Below are 24,411 nucleotides of genomic sequence, written 5' to 3' on the forward strand. Positions count from 1 at the left end.
AGCATGGACAAGAGATTACTGTAAAGTCTTAATACAACACATAAGGATTTGTCTTCATCTCATTGAGCTTTCTGCACTGTGCTTATGCAATCATCTCTACAGGACAGCTATTCCTAGGGAGAGTAGCAAAAGCAATTAATTTTCTCTATTTAAGACAATCTTTGTCACCATGCACTTATAAACAATAAGGATTTGCTAAAATTGTTTGTGACCCTTGTCAGCTTCAATCCTGCAAGTTAACAATTCTGGATTGTTGGTATAACTTTTTTTATTTTGTGCAAGACACAGTTCATATCAGAAAATGCTTCCTGAGAATAGAAATCTTAAAACTGGCAGGTGTGTTTTTATCAAGCAGGGGAGTTTTAACCAACACCTCCAATCTTTACTTTGTATGTCCAATAAAATCATGAAAACAATTGTTTACATTCTTTTAATTCAAGCAAAATGTCTCTTAGTATAAGTTAGTCTTCTTTTTCTTTCGGCTTGTCCCATTAGGGGTTGCCACAGCGTGTCATCCATTTTCCATTTAAACCAATCTCGTGCAACCTCCTCTCTAACACCCACTGTCCTCATGTCCTCCCTCACAACATCCATCAACCTTTTCTTTGGTCTTCCTCTCGCTCTATTGCCTGGCAGCTCAATCCTCAGAACCCTTCTACCAACATACGCATTCTCTTGCCCCTGAACATGTCCAAAACCATCGAAGTCTACTCCCTCTCACCTTGTCTCCAAAACATCCAACTTTGGCTGTCCCTCTAATGAGCTCCTTTCTAATCCTATCCAGCCTTTTCACACCAAGCGAGAACCTCAACATCTTCATTTCTGCTACCTCAAGTTCTCCTTCCTGTTGTTTCTTCAGGGCCACCGTCTCTAATCCGTACATCATGGCCGGCCTCACAACTGTTTTATAAATTTCGTCCTTCATCCTGCCAGATACTCTTCTGTCACATAGAACCAGACGCCTTAGGCCAACTGTTCCACCCCGCTTGGACCCGTTTCTTCACTTCCTTACCACACTCTCCATTCCTCTGTATTGTTGACCCCAAGTATTTGAAGTTGTCCACCTTCACTATCTCTTCTCCCTTGAGCTTCACACTTCCTGCTCAGCCCCTCTCATTCACACACATATATTCTGTTTTACAACGGCTACTCTTCATCCTCTCCTTTCCAGTGCGTACCTCCATCTTTCTAACTGTTCCTCCGCCTGTTCCCTGCTTTCACGGCAGATCACAATATTATCTGCAAACATCATGGTCCAAGAGGAATCCAGTCTAACCTCGTCTGTCAGCCTATCCACTACTACCGCAAACAGGAAGGGGCTCAGCGCGGAACCCTGATGCAGTCCTTCCTATCTGTGTTGGATTGAGTCAATCATTTGTGGCATCTATAATCTGTTATTTCACTCCACCATTCCTTAGCAACATTTCTCAATTCATTTACATTTCTTGGTTTTCATTCAGAAACTGCATGTTTTATGTCACCCCACAAGTTCTTGATGAGATTTAAGTCTGGGGATGTGCTCGCCACTCACTAATATTAACTTTGTTTGTCTTCTTCAGCAAAAGGCAACATGACGTCTTCCAGTATTTTCACATCTGCAAACCAATTCATGAACCCTAGTATGCGATAAATGGGCCGATCATGATGCTTGCATCACCATTTTTCAACGTGTATAATGGCTGGAATTCAGAGTTTGTGAGTCATCTCACAAACTGTCTGTGGCCCCTGGACTCAAAAATAACTATTTTAATCTCATCAGTTCACAAAATAATCCTCCATTTCTCTTTAGGTTAGTTGATGTGTTCTTTGGCAATGGTATATGCCTTTTTAAGATGGATTTTGCAGGGGATTCTTGTAAATAGATTAGCTTTACACTACTTACAGGTAACTCCAGACTGTCTTTGATCATACTGGTACTGATTATTGGCAGGGCTTTTGCCATTCTGGTTATTCTCTGATCAACTTTGATGGTTGTCTTCCTTTTCTGCCATGTGTCTCTGGTTTTGCTCTCCATTTTAAGGCATTCAAAATAATTTTAGTTGACCAGGCCAAACCAGGAGGCCCCATAGCTCAGTGGTTAGAGCACTGGTTTGGTAAACTAGAGGTTTTGGGTTTATATCCCACTGGGGCCTCCACTCCCTGAGAAGGGTTGCGTCAGGAAGGGCATCTGGCGTAAAAATTGTGCCTAACATATATATGCGTTCATCTGAGATGATACGCTGTGGCGATGCCGAAAGAAACACACACAGCCTACAATTTTTTTGCACCTTTTAATAATGTTTCCCCTCTCCAATTAAACCTTTAATGAAAGTGTGCTGTTCATCTGAACAATGTGTTGAATGATCCATTTTTCTCAGGCTTTCAAGGAGAAATGCAAGTTCAACAGGTGCTGGTTTCATCCTTGAATAGGAGCCAGCTGATTCACAACTGTTTTTTCACAGAACTGATGACCTCACTGATTGAATACCACACTGCTACTTTCTTTAACACACCATTTTCAACAAACTTCCCAATTGCAGAGCCTTAAGAGTGAGTATATCATGAATGCTGCATCTTGCTGGTTTTTTGAGGATCTAGTGCACCAACTGGTAAATTGTTTGACATGTAACATTAAAAAATATACTGAAAGCATGGATTAATCTGGTAGTTATATTGGACTGCTATTTTTTTTAACACTACGGTAGGTGAGATTTTGTGTGTGTGTGTGTGTGTGTGTGTGTGTGTGTGTGTGTGTGTGTGTGTGTGTGTGTGTGTGTGTGTATGTGTCCTGTTCGCCTGTTGGATTAAGCAGGATAGTGAATCTGCACCCCCCTTATTGCAGAACAGTTTTGTTGTGTCATAGGGGAGTTGACAAAGACAAAGCGCTCAATGTAAACAGAATGACAATAAGAAATTATTCCATATCGACAACAAAGAAACATGAAATAAGGATGTGGTGTGATATTGTACAGGGTTACAGGATGAAGGAAGAAAAGGACAAGATGGGACAGGGACAGGACAATAAGCATGCAACACAAGGATCATGAATCCAGCTATACAACTGGAATGTGGTGGTACTGACTATGTGAATTATAGAAGTCCATAGAACGAGAATATAAGTGGGGTGATACCCAAATGCTTCATCTATACGTGAGTTATTTGTTGCAAAATGTGAGTAGTCCCACACCCAATGAATGAATACCAGGAGTGTGTGCCGATGGACACATGCAAGTGAATTCACATTTCATACCATTGTACATCCAAAAAGACTCACAGAAATGTCCTATAATTCCAATGTCTGCAATATGCAGGCATTAGTTTAATGAAAATCATCCATCCATTATGTACCGCTTTTCCGGGTCTGGTCACAGGGTAAGTAGCTTCAGCAGGGATACCCAGACTTCCCTTTCCCCAGCCACTTCTTCCAGCTGTTCTGGAGGAATCCCGAGGCGTTTCCAAGCCAGCCGAAAGACATAGTCTCTCCAGCGTGTCCTGGGTCGTCCTTGGGGTGTCTTTCCTGTGGGAAGTGCCCGGAACACCGCACCAGGGAGGCGTCCAGGAGGGATCCGAATCAGATGCCCCATCCTCCTCATCAGGCTCTTCTCAATGCGGAGGAGTAACGGCTAGACACTGAGCCCCTCCCGGATAACCAAGCTTCTCACCCTATCTCTAAGGGAGAGCTCAGACACCCTGCGGAGGAAACTAATTTTGGCCACTTGTATCCGGGATCTTGTTCTTTCGGTCACGACCCACAGTTCATGCCCACAGGTGAGGGTAGGAATGTAGATTGACTGGTAAATGGAGAGCTTTGCCTTTCGACTAAGCTCCCTCTTTACTACAACAGACCGATACAAAGATAGCGTCACGGCAGACGCTGCACCCATCTGTCTTTCAATCTCCCGATCCATTCTTCGCTCACTCGTGAACAAGACCCCAAGATACTTGAACTCCTCCACTTGGGGAAGGATCACATCCTCGACCTGGAGAGGGCACGCCATCTTTTTCTGACTGAGGAGCATAGTCTCGGATTTGGAGTTGTTTATTCTCATCCCAGCCACTTCACACTCGGTTGCGAACCGCTCCAGTGAGCGTTGGAGATAACAGCTTGATGGAGCCAACTACATCATCTGCAAAGAGCAGGGATGCGTTGCTGAGGCCACCAAACTGGACACACTCTACACCTCAGGTGTGCCTAGAAATTCTGTCCAGAAAAATTGTCAACAAAATCGGTGACAAAGGGCAGACTTGGTGGAGTCCAACTCTCACCGGAAACAAGTCCAACTTATTGCTGGCAATGCGGACCAAACTCATACAGCAGTCGTACAGGAACCAAACAGCTTGTATCAGGGGATTCGGTATCCCATGCTCCCAAAGAACCCCCCACAAGACTGCCCGAGGGACACGGTTGAATGCCTTCCCCACAAAATAAATGTAGACTGGTTGGGTGAACTCCCATGTACCCTCGAGGATCCTGCCGAGTGTGTAGAGCTGCTCCACTGTTCCACGGCAAGGACGAAAACCACATTGCTCCTCCTGAATCCGAGACTCGACATTACGACGGACTCTCCTCTGCAGTACCCCTGACTAGACCTTACAAGGGAGGCTGAGGAGTGTGATCCCTCTGTAGTCTCCAATCACCCTTCTTGAAAAGGGGGACCACCACTCCAGTCTGCCAATCCAGAGGCACTGTCCCCGATGTCCACCCAATGTTGCAGAGGCATGTCAACCAGGACAGTCCCACATCATCCAGAGCATTGAGTAACTCCGGGCGAATCTCTTCCACCCCTGGGGCCTCACCACCAATGAGCTATTTAACCACCTCGGTGACCTCAACCCCAGAGATAGAAGAGCCTGCCTCCAAGCACCCAGACTCAGCTTCCTCGTGGGAAGGCATGTTGGTGGAATTGAGGAGGTCTTCGAAGTATTCTGCCCACCAACTCACAACATGGCAAGTTGAGGTCAGCACTGCCCCGTTCCCACTATACACGGCGTTGACTGTGCACTGCTTCCCCCTCCTGAGACGCTGGACGGTGGACCAGAATTTCCTCGAATCCGTTCTGAAGTCGTTCTCCTTTGCCTAACCGAACTCCTCCCACGCCCGGGTTTTTGCCTCAGCAACCACAGAAGCTGCATTCCGCATGGCCAGCCAATACCTATCAGCTGCCTCAGGAGTCCCACAGGCCAGAAATGCCCGATAGGACTCCTTCTTCAGCTTGACAGTATCCCTCACTGTTGGTGTGCACCAACGTGTTCGTGGGTTGCCGCCACGACAGGCACCAACCACATTACGGCCACAACTCCAGTCGGCCGCCTCAGCAATAGAGGCGCGGAACATCGTCCACTCAGATTCAATGTCACAGGCCTCTTGTGGGACGTGAGCAAAGTTCTTTTGGAGGTGGGAGTTGAAATTCCTTTGACAGGGGAATCTGCCTGCCGTTCCCAGCAGACGCTCACAACACGTTTTGGCCTGAGACGTCATACTGGCATCTTCCCCCACCATCGGAGCCAACTCACCACCAGGTGGTGATCAGTTGACAGTTCCGCCCCTCTCTTCACCCGAGTGTCCAAGACATGCGGTCGCAAGTCCGTTGACACGACCACAAAGTCGTTCATCGAACTGCGCCCCAGGGTGTCCTGGTCCAAGGAGAGAGATGAACACCCTTATGCCTGAACATTGTGTTTGTTATGGACAATCCGTGATGAGCACAGAAGTCCAGTAACAGAACACCACTCGAGTTCTGATCGGGGGCAGGCCTGTTCTTCCCAATCACGCCCTTCCAGGTCTCACTGTCATTCCCCACGTGGACATTGAAGTCCCCCAGCGGAATGATGGAGTCACCAGAGGGGGTGCTCTCCAGCACTCCCTCGAAGGACTCCAAAAAGGGTGGGTACTATGCACTGCTGTCAAGACCCATCCCCCTACCTGCAGGGGGAGGGAGGCTACCCTCTCATCCACTGGGGTAAACCCCAATGTACATGCCCCGAGTCGGGGGGCAATAAGTATACCCACACCTTTGGTCACCGCCTAGCTCACATTGCACCCGACCCCTATGGCCCCTCTCACAGGTGGTGAGCCCATGGGAAGGGGGACCCATGTTACCCTTTCGGGCTGTGCCTGGCCGAGCCCCATGGATCCAGGCCCAGCCACCAGGTGCTCGACTTCGATCCCCACCTCCAGGCCTGGCTCCAGAGGGGGGCCCCAGTGAGCCGCGTCTGGGCAAGGGAAACCAATATCCCATTTTTGTAGTTGTCATAGGGGTTTTGGAGTTGTACTTCATCTGGTCCCTCACCTAAGACCTGTTTGCCATGGGTGACACTACCAGGGGCATGACATTGTAGCTCCTAGGATCATCGAGACACAAACCCCTCCACCACGATAAGGTGACGGCTCGAGCAGGGGTTAATGAAAATCACATCACATTTTATAATTAATTTATCCTGAAATTCAGGTAATTCTCAAGGGTTCACATACTTTGTCTTGCAGATGCAAATAGTAGTATAAAATATTAGCATTTACAGTATTTTATTGGCATTATATACAGTAGTATTTCAGTGTTGTTGTACTTCAAGAAGTTGATGAGAGAGAAGGAAGAGTAGAAAAGCAAGTGTGAAGGACCAAGAAGTGCCAATGATTAGTAATGGGGGAGTTATAAAGGCACTTCAAAGGATGAAAAATGGAAAGGCAGTTGGTCCTGATGACATACCGGTGGAGGTATGGAAGCAATATTGAGAGATGGCTGTGGAGGTTTTGACCAACTTGACCAACAGAATACTAGCGGGTGAAAAGATGCCTGAAGAATGGATAAAAAGTGTACTAGTTACCATTTTTAAGAAAAAAGGTGATGTTCAGAGCTGTGGGAATTATAAAGGAATAAAATTGATGAGCCACACAATGAAGTTATGGGAAAGAGTAGTGGGTGCTAGAATCAGGACGCAAGTAAGTATCTGTGAGCAACAGTATCGTTTCATGACTAGAAAGAGTACACAGATGCATTATTTGCCTTGAGGATGCATGCGTAAGTCTGGTGTGGCAGAGAAATATGTTAAAATAGTACAGGACATGCATAAGGGTAGCAGAACAGCGGTGAGATGTGCCGTTGATGTGTAAGAAGAATTTAAGGTAGGGGTGGGACTGCATCAGGGTTCCGCGCGGAGCCCCTTCCTGTTTGCAGTAGTCATGGATAGGCTGACCGACAAGGTTAGACTGGAATCCCCTTGGACCGTCATGTTCGCAGATTATATTGTGATCTGCCGTGAAAGCAGGGAGCAGGCGGAGGAACAATTACAAAGATGGAGACATGCATTGGAAAGGAGAGGAATGAAGATTAGCCGAAGTAAAACAGAATATATGTGCGTGAATGAGAGGAGTCGAGGGGGAAGAGTGAGGCTACAGGGAGAAGAGATAGCAGGGGTGGACAACTTCAAATATTTAGGGTCAACAATCCAGAGCAATCGTGGGTGTGGTAAGGAAGTGAAGAAACGGGCCCAAGCAGGTTGGACCAGCTGGCGGAAGGTGTCTAGTATATTATGTGACAAAAGAGTCTCCTCTAGGATGAAGGGCAAAGTTTATAAAAGAGTGCTGAGGCCGGGCATGATTTACAGATTAGAGACGGTGGCCCTGAAGAAACAACAGGAAGCAGAACTGGAGGTAGCAGAAATGAAGATGTTGAGCTTCTCGCTTGGAGTGAGCAGGTTGGATCGGATTAGAAATGAGCTCATTAGAGGGACAGCCAAAGTTGGATGTTTTGGAGACAAGCTTCGAGAGTGCAGACTTCAATGGTTTGGACATGTTCAGGGGCGAGAGAGTGAGTATATTGGTGGAAGGGTGCTGAGGATGGAGCTGCCTGGCAAAAGAGTGAGAGGAAGACCAAAGAGAGGGTTGATGGATGTGGTGAGGGAAGACATGATGGCAGTTGGGCTTAGAGACGAAGATGCAGGAGATAGGCTAAGATGGAAAAAGATGACATGCTGCGGCGATCCCTAACGGGACAAGCCAAAAGGCAAAGAAGAAGAACAAGTTTTACCAATTTTAATATTATACTAGTTAACGTCATTACTTTTCAATGACATTGGAAAACTTTGCTTGTAAATGTACTATACTTGTTTTTGTTTGGATTTTATCCAATGTTTCAAATTCATTGGAAGTGGGGCTTTTATAATAACTGTTGATGGAGTAATTTAAATTAAATTGTGATTTATATCAGTCCATTCTTTATCCGAGACAGTTATCTTCACAAGGGTTTTATGAGTGCAGGAGCATATCCCAGCTATCTTCTGGCAGGAGGTGGGGTACAACATGAACTGGATGCCAATCGCAGGGCATACAAAAACAAACAACCATTCGCACTCACAGTCACACCTACGGACAACTTAGAGTTTTCAATTAACATACCAGGCATGCTTTTGGGAGGTGGGAGGAAACAGGATTGCACAGAGAAAACCCATGCAGGCATCGGGAGAAGACACAACCTCCACACATGCAAAACTGGGATTCGAACACCGGTTTTCAAAACTGTGAAGCAGATGTTCTAACCAGTCTTACACTGTCCCACCTACTATTTACATACTCGTTCGCCATTAGTCACCATTCACTGATTTATAATATTGCCGCTTTGTCAGCCCATAATGTCAGTGTAATGATATCCCCACATTAATAATGTTTGGTTTCAAGTTATCAAAGTAAATTCAAAGTTTGAATTCAGGGATTAGGGTAAATGGACATTTTAACACAGACAAAAATTGTACAGGAGACAGTTACTGGTACCTTTGATAGAGTGACCCCATTAATGGTGCAAGCCAATAAATAGAAACAGAATCTGGACTCTGGTCAGTCACCATTGCTGGCACAGGGATGGAACCAGATGAATGTTCTATCAACCAGTTCTGATAGACCAAGTCAAGATAACAGTGCATCCTGGCTACTTGGTTGGGAGTAAAATGATTGGTGCAGTTGTCATCTAAAAAAGTGGGGGGAAAGGGAAATTTTATCAAAAGATTATTGTTGATTTAAATCCCAACCCTCCTTGACCTCTCCTATAGCTGGTATGGTTAACATTTGGCGGCAAATAACATCATGTTCATTTTTGTTTATCCCTCATATTCTTACAAATTTACTCACCTGTGTAACTCATGTAATTGTTGTAAGGGGTGTCCTGATATGTGGTGATGCCACATGTATCATTAACAGCCCCGGGATCATGGCAGGTTTTGGATTTGGGCATTGGTGCAGTGTCAGCACACAGATCTCCTGTTTCCATAGAGGGTGTGGTTTCCTACATACACACAGGACAGAACAAATAAAAACAAGTCAATGAAAACCTCTACCCAGCTGGGTCATCTCCGTTGCACAGATGACAAGCCAATTTCATCCATCAATCCATCTTCTACCGCTTATCTGGGTTGGGTCGTGGGGGCAGTATCTTTAGCGGGGATAGCCAGACGTCCTTTTCCCCAGGCATTTTATCCAGCTCTTCCGGGAGGATCCCGGGGCTTTCCTAGGCCAGCCAAGAGACGTAGACTCTCCAACATGTCCTCGGTCGTCCCCTGGGGTCTCTTTCCGGTGAGACGTGCCCGAAGGACCTCATCAGGGAGATGTACAGGAGGCATCAGAATCAGATGCCCAGCCACCTCGTCTGGCTCCTCTCAATGGAGGAGTAGCAGCTGGACCCTGAGCCCATCCCGGATGACCAAGTTTCTCACCCAATCTCTAAGAGAGAGCCGGAACACTGCTGAGGAAACTTGTTTCTGTTGCTTGTGTCCGGGACCTTTCAGTCATGACCCACAGCTTGAGTAGGAACATAGATCGACTGGTGAATTGAGAGCTTTGACTTTCGACTGAGCTCCCTCTTTGGCACAATGGACCGATACAAAGGCCGCATCACTGCAGACACTGCACTGATCCACCTATCGATCTCCCACTCCATTCGTCCTTCAATCATGAACAAGACCCCAAGATACTTGAACTCCTCCATTTGAGGCAGGCTCTCATCCCCGACCCGGAGAGGGCACATCACCCTTTTCGGACTGAGGACCATGGTCTCAGATTTGGAGGTGCTGATTTGGAGGTGGTTATACACCCGCTTAGTGCCATGGACAACTCCATAGTGGAACATAGTCCAACCATTCCATTCCAACCAAGAGGACTGGTACCAGAGCTCAAGTGGTGTGTAGAGGCAAGTCCAACTTTATCTAGTCAGAACTTCTTGACCTCACACACCAGCTTGGGCTCCTTCCGTGGCAGAGAGGTTACATTCCACATCCGTAGAGCCTGTTTTTGTAGCTGTTGATCAGCTTGCCAAGGTCCCCACGTTTGGCCACTGCCTATCTGGGACTGCTCCCGACACCTAAGGCCCGTCACTCAAGTGATGAACCCATGGGAAGGGGGACCGGCATTACCCTTTTGGGCTGTGCTCAGCCATGCCCCATGGGTGCAAGCACGGCCACCAGCTGCTCGCCTTTGAGCCCCACCTCCAGGTCTGGCTTCAGAGGGGTGCCCTGGGATTCCACATATGGGCAAGGGTAACCTAGACACATTATTTTTATTCATCATAGGGGTTTATGAACTTGTGTTTTGTCTGGTCTCTCACCTAGGACCTGTTTACCATGGGTGACCCTACAAAGGGGTTCCTAGGATCAATGTGACACACAAAACCCTCCACCTCAAGGAAGGGCCACTTTCTTTCATTTTTTTTATCGAGCAAAGTTTCTATATGAAGTAGCAAAATTTTTCTTCCATAAAAAGAAAACATTGAACTATTTAATGTACTGTACATCATCTAATTAAATGTGGACAACTGTTTTACTTGACATGGGTCATCACAGGAGTCTCGCTCGCTCACTCCCTTGAAGACATGGTATAGTCCAAATATGTGGCCCATTTCATGGATCATCGTATTGTGGTGTCCACTTCTGCCAAAGTAGGATGGGTTTAGCACCATTCCACCTGAGGAACAGACCTAAATATTCTCAGTAATCTTTAAGTATCACCGTTTTATGAGCTAGTAATACACTGATAATCACATCACTATCTGTTTGATTATTCAAAGTCTCCTTATCGCTATCTTGGGGATAAATCAGACATAAATCTCTTTCATTCTAACAAAACTGAAGGATTGTCTTAAATTGACAACAGACTGAGATGCTTGTTTTATTAACCCCTGGTTACAACATCTTTTTTCTCAACCATTTCCATAAAATGATGAAACACTTTCAAGACAAACACTTCCATTTCCATCACATGAATAATGAAAAGGAACAAATGATATGTATTAAGTAGACATAATTCAATACTGTCATGGGCAAGCAGCGAGGGACAGGACCAAAATGCAGGACTCCAAGGCAAGGACATGATGTTGAGGGTCGTTTTATTTCAGGCAAAGGTCATATACAGCAAAACAGTCCGAAAAGGTGGAAGCACTAAAATGTGTGGCAAAACGTCAAAGTCCAATAAAACTGAAACAAGGTCCAAAGTACAAGGCAAAGCTTAGAAGGCAGAGGCACAAAAGTGCCACGGTACAGGCAACGTCCAAAAGCATGAAAGGAGGTCCGATGGCTATGAGGCAAAAATTGAAAGCATGAACAAAAACGTGACTTAACTATAGTGGCACAGGCACACTGTAACGAGGGGAAGCACTACAAGATGGTTGCATACTTACGGTCCGCCTCCCCGCATGGTAGACGGTGGGCCTGTGTACTCGGTGCCCCGTCTTCTGTCTTCTCGTCGCAGAGGCGGGGGGGGGGTTGTACCTGGTGGATTGGGAGGGGTATGGCCCGGAGGAGCATTCCTGGATCCCACTTTATTAATGATGTGCTCTGGGAAAAACTGAATAGAAACGTTTTTGTGTACCTCGACGATATCCTAATTTTTTTCCTCAGACCTGACCTCCCACATCAGACATGTCAGGGAGGTGCTTCAGCAGCTGCTGCAGCATCAGCTGTACGTGAACGTGGAGAAGTGGGAGTTCCACTGAGCCTCCGTGTCTTTCCTGGGGTTCATCCTGGCAGAAGGGGACATTTGAATGGATCCCGGGAAGATCGACGCAGTCCTTCAATGGCCCACTCCCTCTTGTCGGAAGGACGTGCAGAGGTTCATCGGGTTCGCGAACTTCTTTCATAAGTTCATACGGAACGTCAGTGCCATTGCTGCCCCTCTGCACGCTCTCACATCTCCCCGCAACACCTTCAAGTGGACCAGGACCTGTCAGGAGGCCTTCGACAGGCTCAAGGCAAGCTTTATCACCGTGCCGATCCTCATCATGCCGGACCCGGACTGGCAGTTTCTGGTTGAGGTGGACGCATCGGACTCTGGGATAGGAGTGGTTCTATTCCAGAGGTGTACAAAGGACAGTAGGATTCACTCGTGCACCTTCCTTTCAAAAAGACTGACCCCCCGGCTGAGCGTAACTCAGATGTGGGTGACCGCGAACTGCTGGCGGTCAAGACAGTGATGGAAGAGTGGCGACATTGGCTGGAGGGGTTGCAAGTGCCAATCGTGGTTCTCACCGACCATAAAAACATGGAATATCTGAGGACAGCAAAGCGGGTGAATGCCCGCAAAGCAGGTGGCCACTCTCTTTCACACATTTCCACTTCACTTTTTCCTTCCGCCCAGGCTCGAAGAACGGCAAGCCGGATGCACTCTGGCGGTTCCACGAGGGGGATCGCATGGAGCCCGCCAGCGTCCGAATCCTTCCGGAGGCCTGCTTCGTGTCCGGGTTCACCTGGGCAATCAAGACACGAGTGAAGGCGGTCTTGAGGCAGGGTCCAGCCGGATGTGCTCCCAGCCGCTTGTTCATGGTCCTGTCACTACAGGGTGACGACATTGACTGGGCACACACCAAGAAGACTGTCTGCCACCCGGGCATAACCAAGACATGCTCTGTCGTCAAGCAGCGGTTCTGGTGGCCAAACCTGGGTAGGGACGTGAGGGATTACGCTTGCCCGGTATGCATGGCCAACAAGACTTCCCGCCTGAGACCAATGGGGGAATTGCGGCCACTGCCAATTCCCTCGCGTCCCTGGTCACATATCTCTGTGGATTTCGTCAACGGGCTACCCCCTTCCCAGGGGAACACGATGGTGCTCTCCACCGTCCACCGTTTCTCCAAAGTGGTCCATTTCGTGCCGGCCCCAAAGATCCCGTCCGCCAAGCAAATGGCCCAGCTGCTGCTGGACGAGGTCGTCCGCTACCACGGGCTGTCGGTAGACATCGTCTCGGACAGGAGTCCACAGTTCGTTTCGCATTTTTGGAAGGAGTTCTGCACCCTCATCGGGGCTACGGCGAGCCTGACGTCTGGCCATCCCCCGTCCAACAGTCCAACGGCGAGACAAAGAGGATTAACCAAGACCTGGAAACCGCCCTACGCTGCTTGGCGTCTCGTGACCACAGCACATGGAGCCAGCACCTCAGATGGGTGGAGTATGCTCACAACTCCCTGCCCTCCGGCTCCACAGGTATGGCTCCTTTCCACGTAGTGCACGGTTATCCTCCCTCTCTATTTCCATCGATGGCCACAGACTCCATGGTGCCATCCGCTCTGGCGGTGGTGAGACGCTGTAAGCAGACCTGGGAAGCAGCTTGCAAGATACTGGTGCGCATGGGCAGCTCCTACAAGTCCCCAGTGGACCTCAAGAGTAGAAGGGCACCGACGTTCAGGGTGGGACAAAGTGTGTGGTTGTCCACAAAGGATCTTCCTCTGTGGACGAAATCGCGTAAGCTTGCTCCCAGGTTCGTTGGTCCGTTCCCGTCACCAAGGTCATCAACCCTGTCACCGTGTCATTGAAGCTCCCCAGGTTGATGAGGGTCCACCCCAGCTTCCATGTGAGCAGGCTCCGTCCAACTCGTCCGTCACCACTGGCTCCTCCGCCTCCCTGCATGGTAGACGGTGGGCCTGTGTAGTCGGTGCACCGTCTGCTGTCTTCTCGTCGCAGAGGCAGGGGGAGGAGTCTTGTATCTGGTGGATTGGGAGGGGTATGGCCCGGAGGAGCGTTCCTGGATCCCCTCCCGCTTCATTGTTGACCCCACCATCATTAGTGACTTCCACGCGGTCCATCCTGAAGCTCCTGGGCCGTCTGGTGCCGGCCGTTAAGGGGGTTGTACTGTCATATTTTAGCCCTGGCTGGGCATGTCCCAGCAGACATACGATGATTAGGAGGCACACACCTGCCCCTCATCTCTGCTGATTAACCCTGGTACTTATAGAACTCAGAGGATGACTGGTATTCGCCAGATCATTGCCTCCCATGCCTCGTTCCCGCATTTCCACATTCCTGACGCCAACCTCCCGTGTACCGACCAACGCCTGTCTCCCGACCTACCCTGTAAGCCTGTCGCTCCTGTTCCTGCTGTTTGTGCTGACTGACTCGCCGGTTACCAACTCTGGAATGAATAAAGACTTTCTCCTTCCCGCTTGCCTGTCACCTGAGTCGTGCATTTGGGTCCGCCCTCGAATCCCGTTCATGACACGATGACGCACTGTCAAACACACACACAAACACAACAGACTGGCAAATGGAAGTCAAACTCAAGGCTTAAATGCCTGGACTAATTCACGTCCACACTGCAGGGCAGAGGCAGCTTCACCCGGGAAAATCGCTTGGCCATCCATCCATCCATCCATCCATCCATTTTCTTCCGCTTCTCGGGGTCGGGTTACGGGGGAAGTAGCTTCAGCAGGGATACCCAGACTTCTTTTTCCCTGCCCACTTCTCCCAGCTCTTCCATGGAGATCCCGAGGTGCTCCCAGGCCAGCCGAGAGGCATAGTCCCCCCAGCGTGTCCTGGGTCATCCCCGGGGTCTCTTTCCAGTGGGACATGCCCAGAACACCTCACCAGGGAGGCGTCCGAGAAGTCGAATCTCAGATCCAGGAGGAGCAATGTGGTTTTCATCCGAGCCATGGAACAGTAGACCAGCTCTGCACCCTCGGCAGGATCCTCAGAGCTGCATGGGAGTTCGTCCATCCAGTCTCCATGTGTTTTGTGGACTTGGAGAAGGAGTTCGACTGTGTCCCTTGGGGAGTCTTGTGGGTTTTTTTTTTTTTGAGAGTATGGGGTACCAAACCCCCTGATACGGGCTGTTCGGTCCCTGTAAGACTGCTGTCAGAGTTTGGTCCTCATTGCCGGTAATAAGTCAGTCTTGTTTCCGGTGAGAGTTGGACTCCAGCAAGGCTGCCCTTTGTCACCGATTTTGTTGACAACTTATCTGGACAGAATTTCTAGGCACACCCGAGGCGTAGAGTGTGTCCAGTTTGGTGGCCTCAGCATCGCATCCCTGCTCTTTGCAGATGATGTAGTTCTGTTGGCTTCATCAAGCTGTTATCTCCAACGCTCACTGGAGCGGTTCGCAACCGAGTGTGAAGTGGCTGGGATGAGAATCAGCACCTCCAAATCTAAGACCATGGCCCTCAGTCGGAAAAGGGTGGCGTGCCCTCTCCAGGTCGGGGATGTGATCCTGCCTCAAGTAGATGAGTTTAAGTATCTTGGGGTCTTGTTCACGAGTGAGGGAAGAATGGAGCTGGAGATCGAGAGACAGATTGGTGCAGCTTCTGCAGTGATGCGGACTTTGTATCAGTCCGTTGTAGTAAAGAGAGAGCTAAGTCGAAAGGCAAACTCTCAATTTACCAGTCGATCTACATTCCTACCCTCACCTACGGGCACGAGCTGTGGGTCATGACCGAAGGAACAAGATCCCGGACTTTAGTGGCCGAAATGAGTTTCCTCCCCAGGGTGTACGGGCTTTCCCTTAGAGAAGCTCAGTCATCCGAGGGGAGCTCACTGTCGAGCCCCTGGTCCTCCACACTGAGAGGAGCCAGATAAGGTGGCTGGAGCATCTGATCCAGATGCCTCCCAGACGCCTCCCTGGTGAGGTTTTCTAGGCCTGTCCTTCCGGAAAGAGACCCCGGGGACGACCCAGGACATGCTGGAGAGACTATGTCTCTCAGCTGGCCTGGGAATGCCTCAGGATCCCGCTTGAAGAGCTGGAAGAAGTGGCTGGGGAAACAAAATTCTGGGTATCTCTGCTGAAGCTACTTCCCCCGCGACCCGACCCAGAGAAGCGGTAGAAAATGGATGGATAGATGGATGGATGGATGGATGGATGGATGATGGATGGATGGATGGATGGATGCAAAAAAATTAAAAATTTGCCAACAGAGGTGAGGTTAGCCCCAGATATAGGTCACTTGCACAACTTCAGAGCAAGTGCATTGTGGGTAAGAATTTTTTGTGTGTCAGCCATTTTGGGAGGTTGTAAACAGTTCTTAAAGTTTGTCTACATACCAGCATCGCGTTCATTGTATCTGCACTTTCTATGGCGTTTTCCAAGTATTTCGAGGATCTGAAACCCTACTACAGGCAAAAAATCAGTTTATGTGAGGATCTGGACCCGTATAGTCTATCGAAGGCTGATTTTGCGACTGAAATATGTTGGCCGAGAGTGGAATACCCCGACATTGTGAACTACTTCGTGCTTACAACCAACAGCCTTACTAACCAACAGATGAAGGCCTACAAGTCCTTGGAGGCTTACAATTACTTTGTAAGCGGGTGGATTCAGAGTGTCATCTGCAAAACGTTGTCTGAAGAAAAGGTTTTAATTGTTGCCCGATTTCGATCAGCAGCTGAGTTGGATGTACATGTACATGTAGACCAATCAAACACCGTTAGTCTTGTCATATAAAACACAGCAAACAACACATAAATGTAAAAACAGCAGTAGGAGGATATGGTCAAAGTGCAATACTAGGTTTAAACTTACCACTTATGAAGTGATCGCTGCACACACGACTTGAAACTGTGGGACGTGTGAGATCTGCACGCGAGATATTAATGAGCCACTTCACTTGCCGTTTGCTCGACATTTCTTCTGTTTTGGGTCCTTGGTGCGTAATTATTTTCGGAAATCTGAAAAAACGTCTGTTCTTTGCTGAACTTGTTATAGCAGCCAATAATGCAACACGTGTGCACCATCGTCTCAGAAGTCAAAAAGCGTCTTATGTAATCTAATGTAACCAGCGAAATGAGACCTCCCAATACCGATGTGACGTCACCTGCAAGTCACCTATAGGTGTTTTCAAATCCAGATTAAAAGTACTTCCACCTTTCAGTCATATTTCTTGCACTAAAACCTGTTTTAATTCTTTACTTCTTCAAATGTTTTTATTTAAGTAGTTGAATGCTTTTAATCATGTAAAGTTCATTGAGTTACCTTCTTTATGAAATGCACTATACAAATACATTTGCTTTGCTTTTACTTTGCATATATTTATTACCTCACAAGGAGAAAACAAATGTTCGTTGTTTCATGGCAAAGATTCTACCAACTTTTTTATGCATTTGCAAAGATGTGCCATGAAAAAAGGTAATAAATAAATTAAGAATAGCTGTATAATGGGAATCTGATGCAATTGTATCGAGCCCACACTGGCGTTTTCAGTGTTTTGTTGTTGGGGTCCTTTGCCTTTTCCAATGGAAAGTGGTCTCATGATTGAGAGGGAAAAGTGGCACTATGCCAGGAAATCTCTGCCATGTTGTTCTCTCCATCTCACTGGGACAATAACTAAGGATACATAAGATGCCAAATGCAGAAACTGAAGGGATAAATAAGGGAGAAAGAACATACACCTTTCACAAAATCACCATTTCAACTTCATCAAAGAATGTATCTTTCCAAAGTATTCCGAAAATCAAAATGTTGCTTCTTAAATCAGCCAGAGCGATGAGATCATTACAGCCACCAGAGAACGAATGAAATGCTTTGGAAGTATTTTTATGTTTGTATCAGGATGATACCCATAACTACCCATATATCATTTATTTATACTGTCCATAACTTTCTGTAGGCGTGTGGCACGGGCCAAGGAAGAACACATTAAATGCTGGTGCAGCTCCAGATAAAGATGACAACCCAGGATTTTATTTATCTATTATTCCAGGAACTCATCTTCCTTGGAAAACGGTGGACATGTTTCCTTCTTGTTTTTCTTCCTCTTGTTCTCATACCGTAGGTGTGTCATTCACCATGAAATATGATTTTCCTGCTAATTATCAAAAATGTTGATAAATACACAAATATAAATACAACGCTCCAACAAGGTTGTTTCGCAGAACTGCTGACACTAGAGCATTCATGGAATGTATGGGGACCACCTATGAAAAACAGTCTATAAAATTATTTATATACTTGTGTGTGTGTGTGTGTGTGTGTGTGTGTGTGTGTGTGTGTGTGTGTGTGTGTGTGTGTGTGTGTGTGTGTGTGTGATTGCATTTATATATATATATATACAGTGTTTATTTTATCAACGGGCAATGACAATGGGGATTTGTTCAAACTGCTGAGACAGAAGCTCCATGCGAAGCAAAGTAGCTCACACGGCAAAAATGTGTTGCCACTCCAGGTATAGATGGTCTTTATAGTATTATTAGTTCTTTGCTGTAACTAATGTATTCATTACCTTGATGTGTAAGCGCTTCCTTTGCCCATGGCCAGGTTGCAGCTCCTGCCAGAGCTTCTCGTACAGAATTGCTGGCAAAGAAAACATTAAGCATATCTGTGCCACTCAGGTGAAGCTCCTCTTTAAGTTCTTTCACACTCATATATGTCCTGTAGAAGTGGAATAGGTCAAAGAAAAAAAATTATTCTTCTTGATCAAACAAATCACAAGAGAAGCAGAGAAATATTTAATTTATTAGTTGGCAATCCTCAGATAAATCAAACAGACTCCCTCAACATCCAACCTCTATTTTCTTGTGATAGATCATGGAAGGAGCATTTTCCAGCTTACTTTTAGCAAAAGGTGAGGTACCCTTGACTGTTCACCAGTCACAGAGGTGCTACAGAGAAAGGCAATGATTCAGTCTCAAAGAAACTTTCCTGAACATATGAAAAACCAGGCGGCACAGTGGTTGACTAGTTATAGCATCTGCCTCACAGTTCTGAGAACCTGGCCTCAAACATTTCGCCCGTGTGGAGTTCGTATGTTCTCCCTGTGCCTGCGTGGGTTTTCTCCAAGGTACTTCGGTTTCCTCCCTCATCCAAAAAACATTCATGGCAGGTTAACTGAAGACTCCAAATCACAGAGATGCAGACACCAAAGACATAATAAAGGCGTAAAAAAATAAAATACAATTCTAGGAGGATCTGAGAATTGTTTTAATTTTAACATAAATTAAACAATCCAGAATATTTTGAAGAGTACAATAATGGAAAATAGATTTCTTCACACAGAAAAACATTTATTTACACCACTCAAGTATATGTTGATGCACAAATTTAAAATTAAAATTAAATTTGCCTCATTTCTTTTTTTTTTTTTTTTTTGTTCTGGACTCCAACTTGAGACCGGTCCATCACCACCTGCACCCTATGCCTGCTTCAAGATGTGACACATGAATTGCGTCCTCCTCTTTAAGCACTCATTCTGGTGTGTGTGTAAAGTCACAACTGGCGAACTAAGCTACCTGTTGGCCATGATAGAAGCTAGCACATTAAGTAAAAATGTCTAACATCACGGGAAATACTGCACCAACTATTGTGGGGATAATTAGAAGAATGGACCATTTTGGATAACATACAGTTTTGGACAACATACGTCAAAAGGTTGGATCAGTACATTGTTGCAAACGACATTCCAGATGGCGAAAAGGTAGATGTTAGTGTAATGGAAGCTAAGATATGTAATTTACTACACAGCCTATTGACTCCAGACAAAGATATTGTTACTGCTTTAGAAACACACTTGAATCCAAAGCCTCTCGTCATTGCTGAATGTTTTCATTTTCATTAACAAAACCAGTTAGAAACAGAGTCTTTTGCTGAATTTGTAGCAGAATTGAGAAGATTGTCTGAGCATTGTTCATTTGGAAAAAGTCTGACAGATTCACTGCGAGATAAATTTGTATGTGGCAGGCACAACGACAATATACAAAAATGACTGTCAACAGAAAAAGACCTGACACTGACGTGCCATTCAACTGGCTACATCAATGGAAGCTGCTACCAAAGGCGCTACAGAGCTGCAACAGTAGAAAGCGCAAGAATGCCATGTACTTGAGTGCAATGTGCACAACATAGACAAAAGACAACAGAAAACTGATGCATGCTATTGCTGTGGGAAGAAGTCACATGCTCTAGCAGAAGATTCGTTTAAAGATAAGGAGTTTAACAAGTTCCATAAAAAAAGGTCACATCCAGAAAAAATGCAAAACAGTGAAAAAAAGTGAGAGAAAATGTGAAAGAGAAGAAGTTCCACAAACTTAGGGATAACTGATGATGATTTGCTGTTTCATTTTTATATCTTAGCTTTACTTTTTGATTTACTTTCTTCTAGCTCATTAACATTTAGTATTTAGTTGCTTTGCATTGCTTTTACTTTCTTTTAGGTCATTAATTTGAATTTTTTGATTACTTTGTTTTTTATGTTTGTGTTTTGATCGCTGGGGTTTACTAATATGATAGTAGTAGATTGAATAGATTGGAATAATCAAAGGGGGGGGGATTTGAAAGCTTTCTGTTTTACATATATACAGAATATTACTTCTATTGGTTCTACCTAAAACTTTAACAGGTTTTCTCCTGTTGGTGCTTCTAGATCTCCCATTCAGGCTGTTCTTCATGTGATGTTGTTCTTAATGGCTCCATGTGTATACAGCTGGACATAGATAACTGTCTTGTTTTGTTTCTCTATCTCACTTAAATATAATGAAAAGACCTTTAGTCTGATCTTTGGTAAGGAGTGACAACTTGTAAGACTTGTAACTTTTCCTCTCTTTGCAAAGACTTTCATTTCTTTTTGTAATAAAAATCTTCAAAGACAAGATTGTCTCCTTGCTTATGGTGTCAGATAAAGATTTTTCCAAAACATGTGCACTCCACCCATTTCTGACTGAGAACCATGATCTCAGATTGATAGGTGCTGATTCTCATTCCAGTCCCTTCACACTCGGCTGAGAACCGCTCCAGTGAGAGTTCAAGATCCCGGCTTGATGAAGCCAACAGAACCACATCATCTGCAAAAAGCTGAGATACAATACTGAAGCAAAAACCTGACCCCATTCACACCTTGGCAGCACCCAGAAACTCAGTCCACAAATGCCATGAATAGAATCCGAGACAAAAGGGAGGCCCAACAGAGTCCAAGACCCACCAGCGGCAATGCAGACCAAACTCCGACACTGGTTGCACAGGGACGGAACAGCCTGCATCAGGGGCCTTGACACTCCTGAAACACTCCCCATACAACAAACCCCCTCTCCAGTCCCACAAAACACATGGTCTGCCAGACTACCAAGGTGAACTCCCATGCATCCCCGAATACCCCGCCAAGGGCAACGAGCCGGTCTACTGCTCCATGGCCAGGGCGAAAACCACACTGATTCTTCCGAATCCAAGACTCAACCTCCCAATGGACCCTTCTCTCCAGCACCCCTGAATAGACCCTATCAGGAACTGCAAGGAGCACGATCCCCCTGTAGTTGAACACATTCTCCAGTCCCCCTTCTTAGAAGGGGTGACCAGCACCACAGTCTCACAATCCAGCACCACTGTCCCCAATGTCCACAGGATATTGCAGAGACGTGTCAACCAATACAGCCCAAAAACATCCGGAGCCTTTAGGAACTCCAGGTGAATCTCATCCCTGGCCACCGAGGAGCTTTTTAACCACCTCGTTGACCTTAACCCCAGAGATAGGAGAGTCCACCTCAAAGACCTCAGACTGTGCTTCCTCATGGGAAGGCGTGTTAATGGAATTGAGGTTTTCAAAGTATTCTCCCACCGATTCATAACGTCCCAAGTCGAGATCAGCAGCACTCAGCTCCGCTATGGACTTGATTTATTGTGCACTGCTTAACCCCCACCCCCCAAGAGACACCAGAAGGTGAACCAGAATTTTTTTCATAGCCACCCAAAGGTCGTTCTCCATACCCTCACAAAACTCTTCCCATTCCCGAGAATTTAACTCAGCAACCACCAAAGCTACATTCCGCTTGGCCAGTCAGTATCCAACAGCTGCCTTAGGAGGAGGATGCCAAAAAGCCCCGATAGGACTCCTTTTTTTCAAATTGATGACATCCCTCACTACTGGTGTCCACCAACAGGTTCAGGGATTTCGACCACGACAGGTACCGACAACCCTACAGCCACAGCTCCAGTTGGCTGGCTCGACAATAGACGCATGGAACATGGCCCACTCAGACTCAATATCCCTGCCTCTCCCGAGACCTGGGTGAAGTTCCTCCCGAGGCCCGAGTTGAAACTCCTTCTGACAGGGGATTCTGCTAGAATGTCTGTTATTAATGTCTGTTATTAATGTTATGTGATGTATTATACTCCATATAAATACATATGTATATTTAAAATACAGAATTAGCTTTTTGTGCACTGTATTCTATGTGCTTTCATCCTGGATCAGGCTGTGCTAAGGTGTAATTTTAAAATCACACACCATCTCATCTTGCAATTTCTACTTTGGCTGGCTTCAGACCAGACCTTTCCCACTTGAAAAGAGAAAATCTCGTCTAATTTAGCCACTTTTTCTTAGATTAGTCACATACCCTGTCAGTCATTGCATCTGAAAACAACAGCATTTCTTTTTAACTTTCTTCATTAATTTCGAAAGTAAACATGAGCAGCATGTCCAGCTTGTCTTTGCTCTACGTTTCCCAGACTGTTTTGCCAACTAAAGCAGCGGTGGTGGACGCTGTCATTATAAAACACATTGATGGGCTGTGTAAGTACTGTAACATTTGTAATTATACGTCTTTAAGAGCGGGGATTGGGGGCGGGTGTAAAGTAAAATAGGAAAAAGAAAGTGTGGCGGAGCAGCAGTCGTTGTTAGAGAAAGTTCTGTGTCCTGTATTCTTTTAATTTTTTTACAATACATATGAGAATTGTGCCATTGGATGTAACAACCGGTCATCCCTCACTCATTGAATCACATTGCAAAATGCCACAAACTGAACAGCTTTCAATTTACATTGGATTTTTTTTTTTTTACGTGCAACGGAGAATATCTGCGAAGAGACTGCATCAGCAGTGCAGAATTGCGCTCGCGTTCAGTCAAGAGGGAACATTGGCTGACATTTTTTGGGGTTTTTAGGCACGCCGTCCCACGATCGACCAAGACTGCCTCGCTATTGACCACCCCTGCACTAGTGTGAACCCCAAGTCGACTTTAACTAGTCACTTATGATGTCATAGGTAGTCTTTCAGTACAGCTCTATATATATATATATATATATATATATATATATATGTTTGTGTGTGTGTTGTGTGTGTGTGAATGTGTATTTTTTAATAACATGAGGAGACATTGGTTTGTAATAGTCTGTACTAAAAATTAACAGCTCTGACACCAAATGTAGGAGCGATACAGGAGCTTCGACATTGACAGATTCAAGCCCATAGTTCTGAGATAGTATTAAAAATTATTATCTTGCTTAGTATGCTTGGCACTGGGACAGCTCGGTAATGTTTGCACAACTTAGCCAAATTGGGAAACCTGTCCTCACATGAGGGCCTTCACAGCAATGGGATCTGCCGGATGGAAATTTGCAGTGTTTGCGAATAATTCCGAACTAATTTTTTTGCTATATACCGGTTCAGGTGTAGTCCGCCTTTCACCCAAAGCTAGCTGGGATAGGCTCCAGCTTTTCCTCAACCTTTGTGAGGATACGCGGCTTGGATAATGACATGATATATATATATATATATATACAATATATACATGATCTTTTTAACTCACCTGTCAGGTGACTCAGGATCAAAACATGTCTTGAGAACATCTGTCACTTCTGGGTCACAGCAGTCTCCATCATCATAGTCATAGTGTATACTGTTACATTCCATGTTACAAACTCCATCCTGCCTTTTCCAGGTATAGCAGGGCCCTAGTCTGAGGCAGTCCCCTCCATCATGGCCTGTCTTTGGGTGGTCACACTCTGGATCACAATGGCGGTTCCCAATTTTCCCAACTTGACAGTTGCTAAGAATGAAACGCTGCCTGAGGCTCGTGTTTCTGACTGTGTACACAGTCAACTCTAGGGTGATATTGTATGGGCGAAAGGCATCAATCAGGGCCTGGTGTTGGTGGTGAATCTGGGCTTGAGACACAGTGGGATTTCTACTATCATCATTAGAAAGGTTGACAATCCTATAGCGGACTTGTTTGGGTCCACGAAGCGGCCAGTAATTGTTGTAGCCATAAATGATGTCAGTGTTGTCACAGGTTGTAAGACCACAGGGTGGTGGCAAGAAGGAGGAGACAAGTTCTAAATCCGGCAGGGGAGTGGCGATGACAGCTGGATGAAATCCAATTTTGTGCGGAGTCCATATCTGTTCCACCTTAAAACAGGAAGTAAACATTTTAGTTGCTGTTGCAAATGCAGCAGACTAAAGAGTGCAGCGTGATTATCAAATGGGACACAGGCAACGTCGAC

At 46.1% G+C, this 24,411-nt stretch overlaps 1 protein-coding gene across 1 annotated transcript in view; it reads right to left on the reverse strand.

The window, feature by feature from the left end:
* pappa2 (pappalysin 2) overlaps positions 1-24,411 on the reverse strand; it is a 135,716-nt gene that overhangs the window by 102,326 nt on the left and 8,979 nt on the right. The window contains exons 4-8 of the mRNA XM_061838216.1: positions 23,718-24,316; positions 18,429-18,577; positions 10,782-10,921; positions 9,098-9,251; positions 8,744-8,936 (exon numbers count right to left, since the gene is read on the reverse strand). Coding sequence (XP_061694200.1) covers positions 8,744-8,936; positions 9,098-9,251; positions 10,782-10,921; positions 18,429-18,577; positions 23,718-24,316 — 1,235 coding nt within the window. The remainder of the gene's footprint in view (positions 1-8,743; positions 8,937-9,097; positions 9,252-10,781; positions 10,922-18,428; positions 18,578-23,717; positions 24,317-24,411) is intronic.

This window comes from Syngnathoides biaculeatus, chromosome 13 (genome assembly GCF_019802595.1).
Source record: "Syngnathoides biaculeatus isolate LvHL_M chromosome 13, ASM1980259v1, whole genome shotgun sequence".
Lineage (NCBI taxonomy): Eukaryota > Metazoa > Chordata > Actinopteri > Syngnathiformes > Syngnathidae > Syngnathoides > Syngnathoides biaculeatus.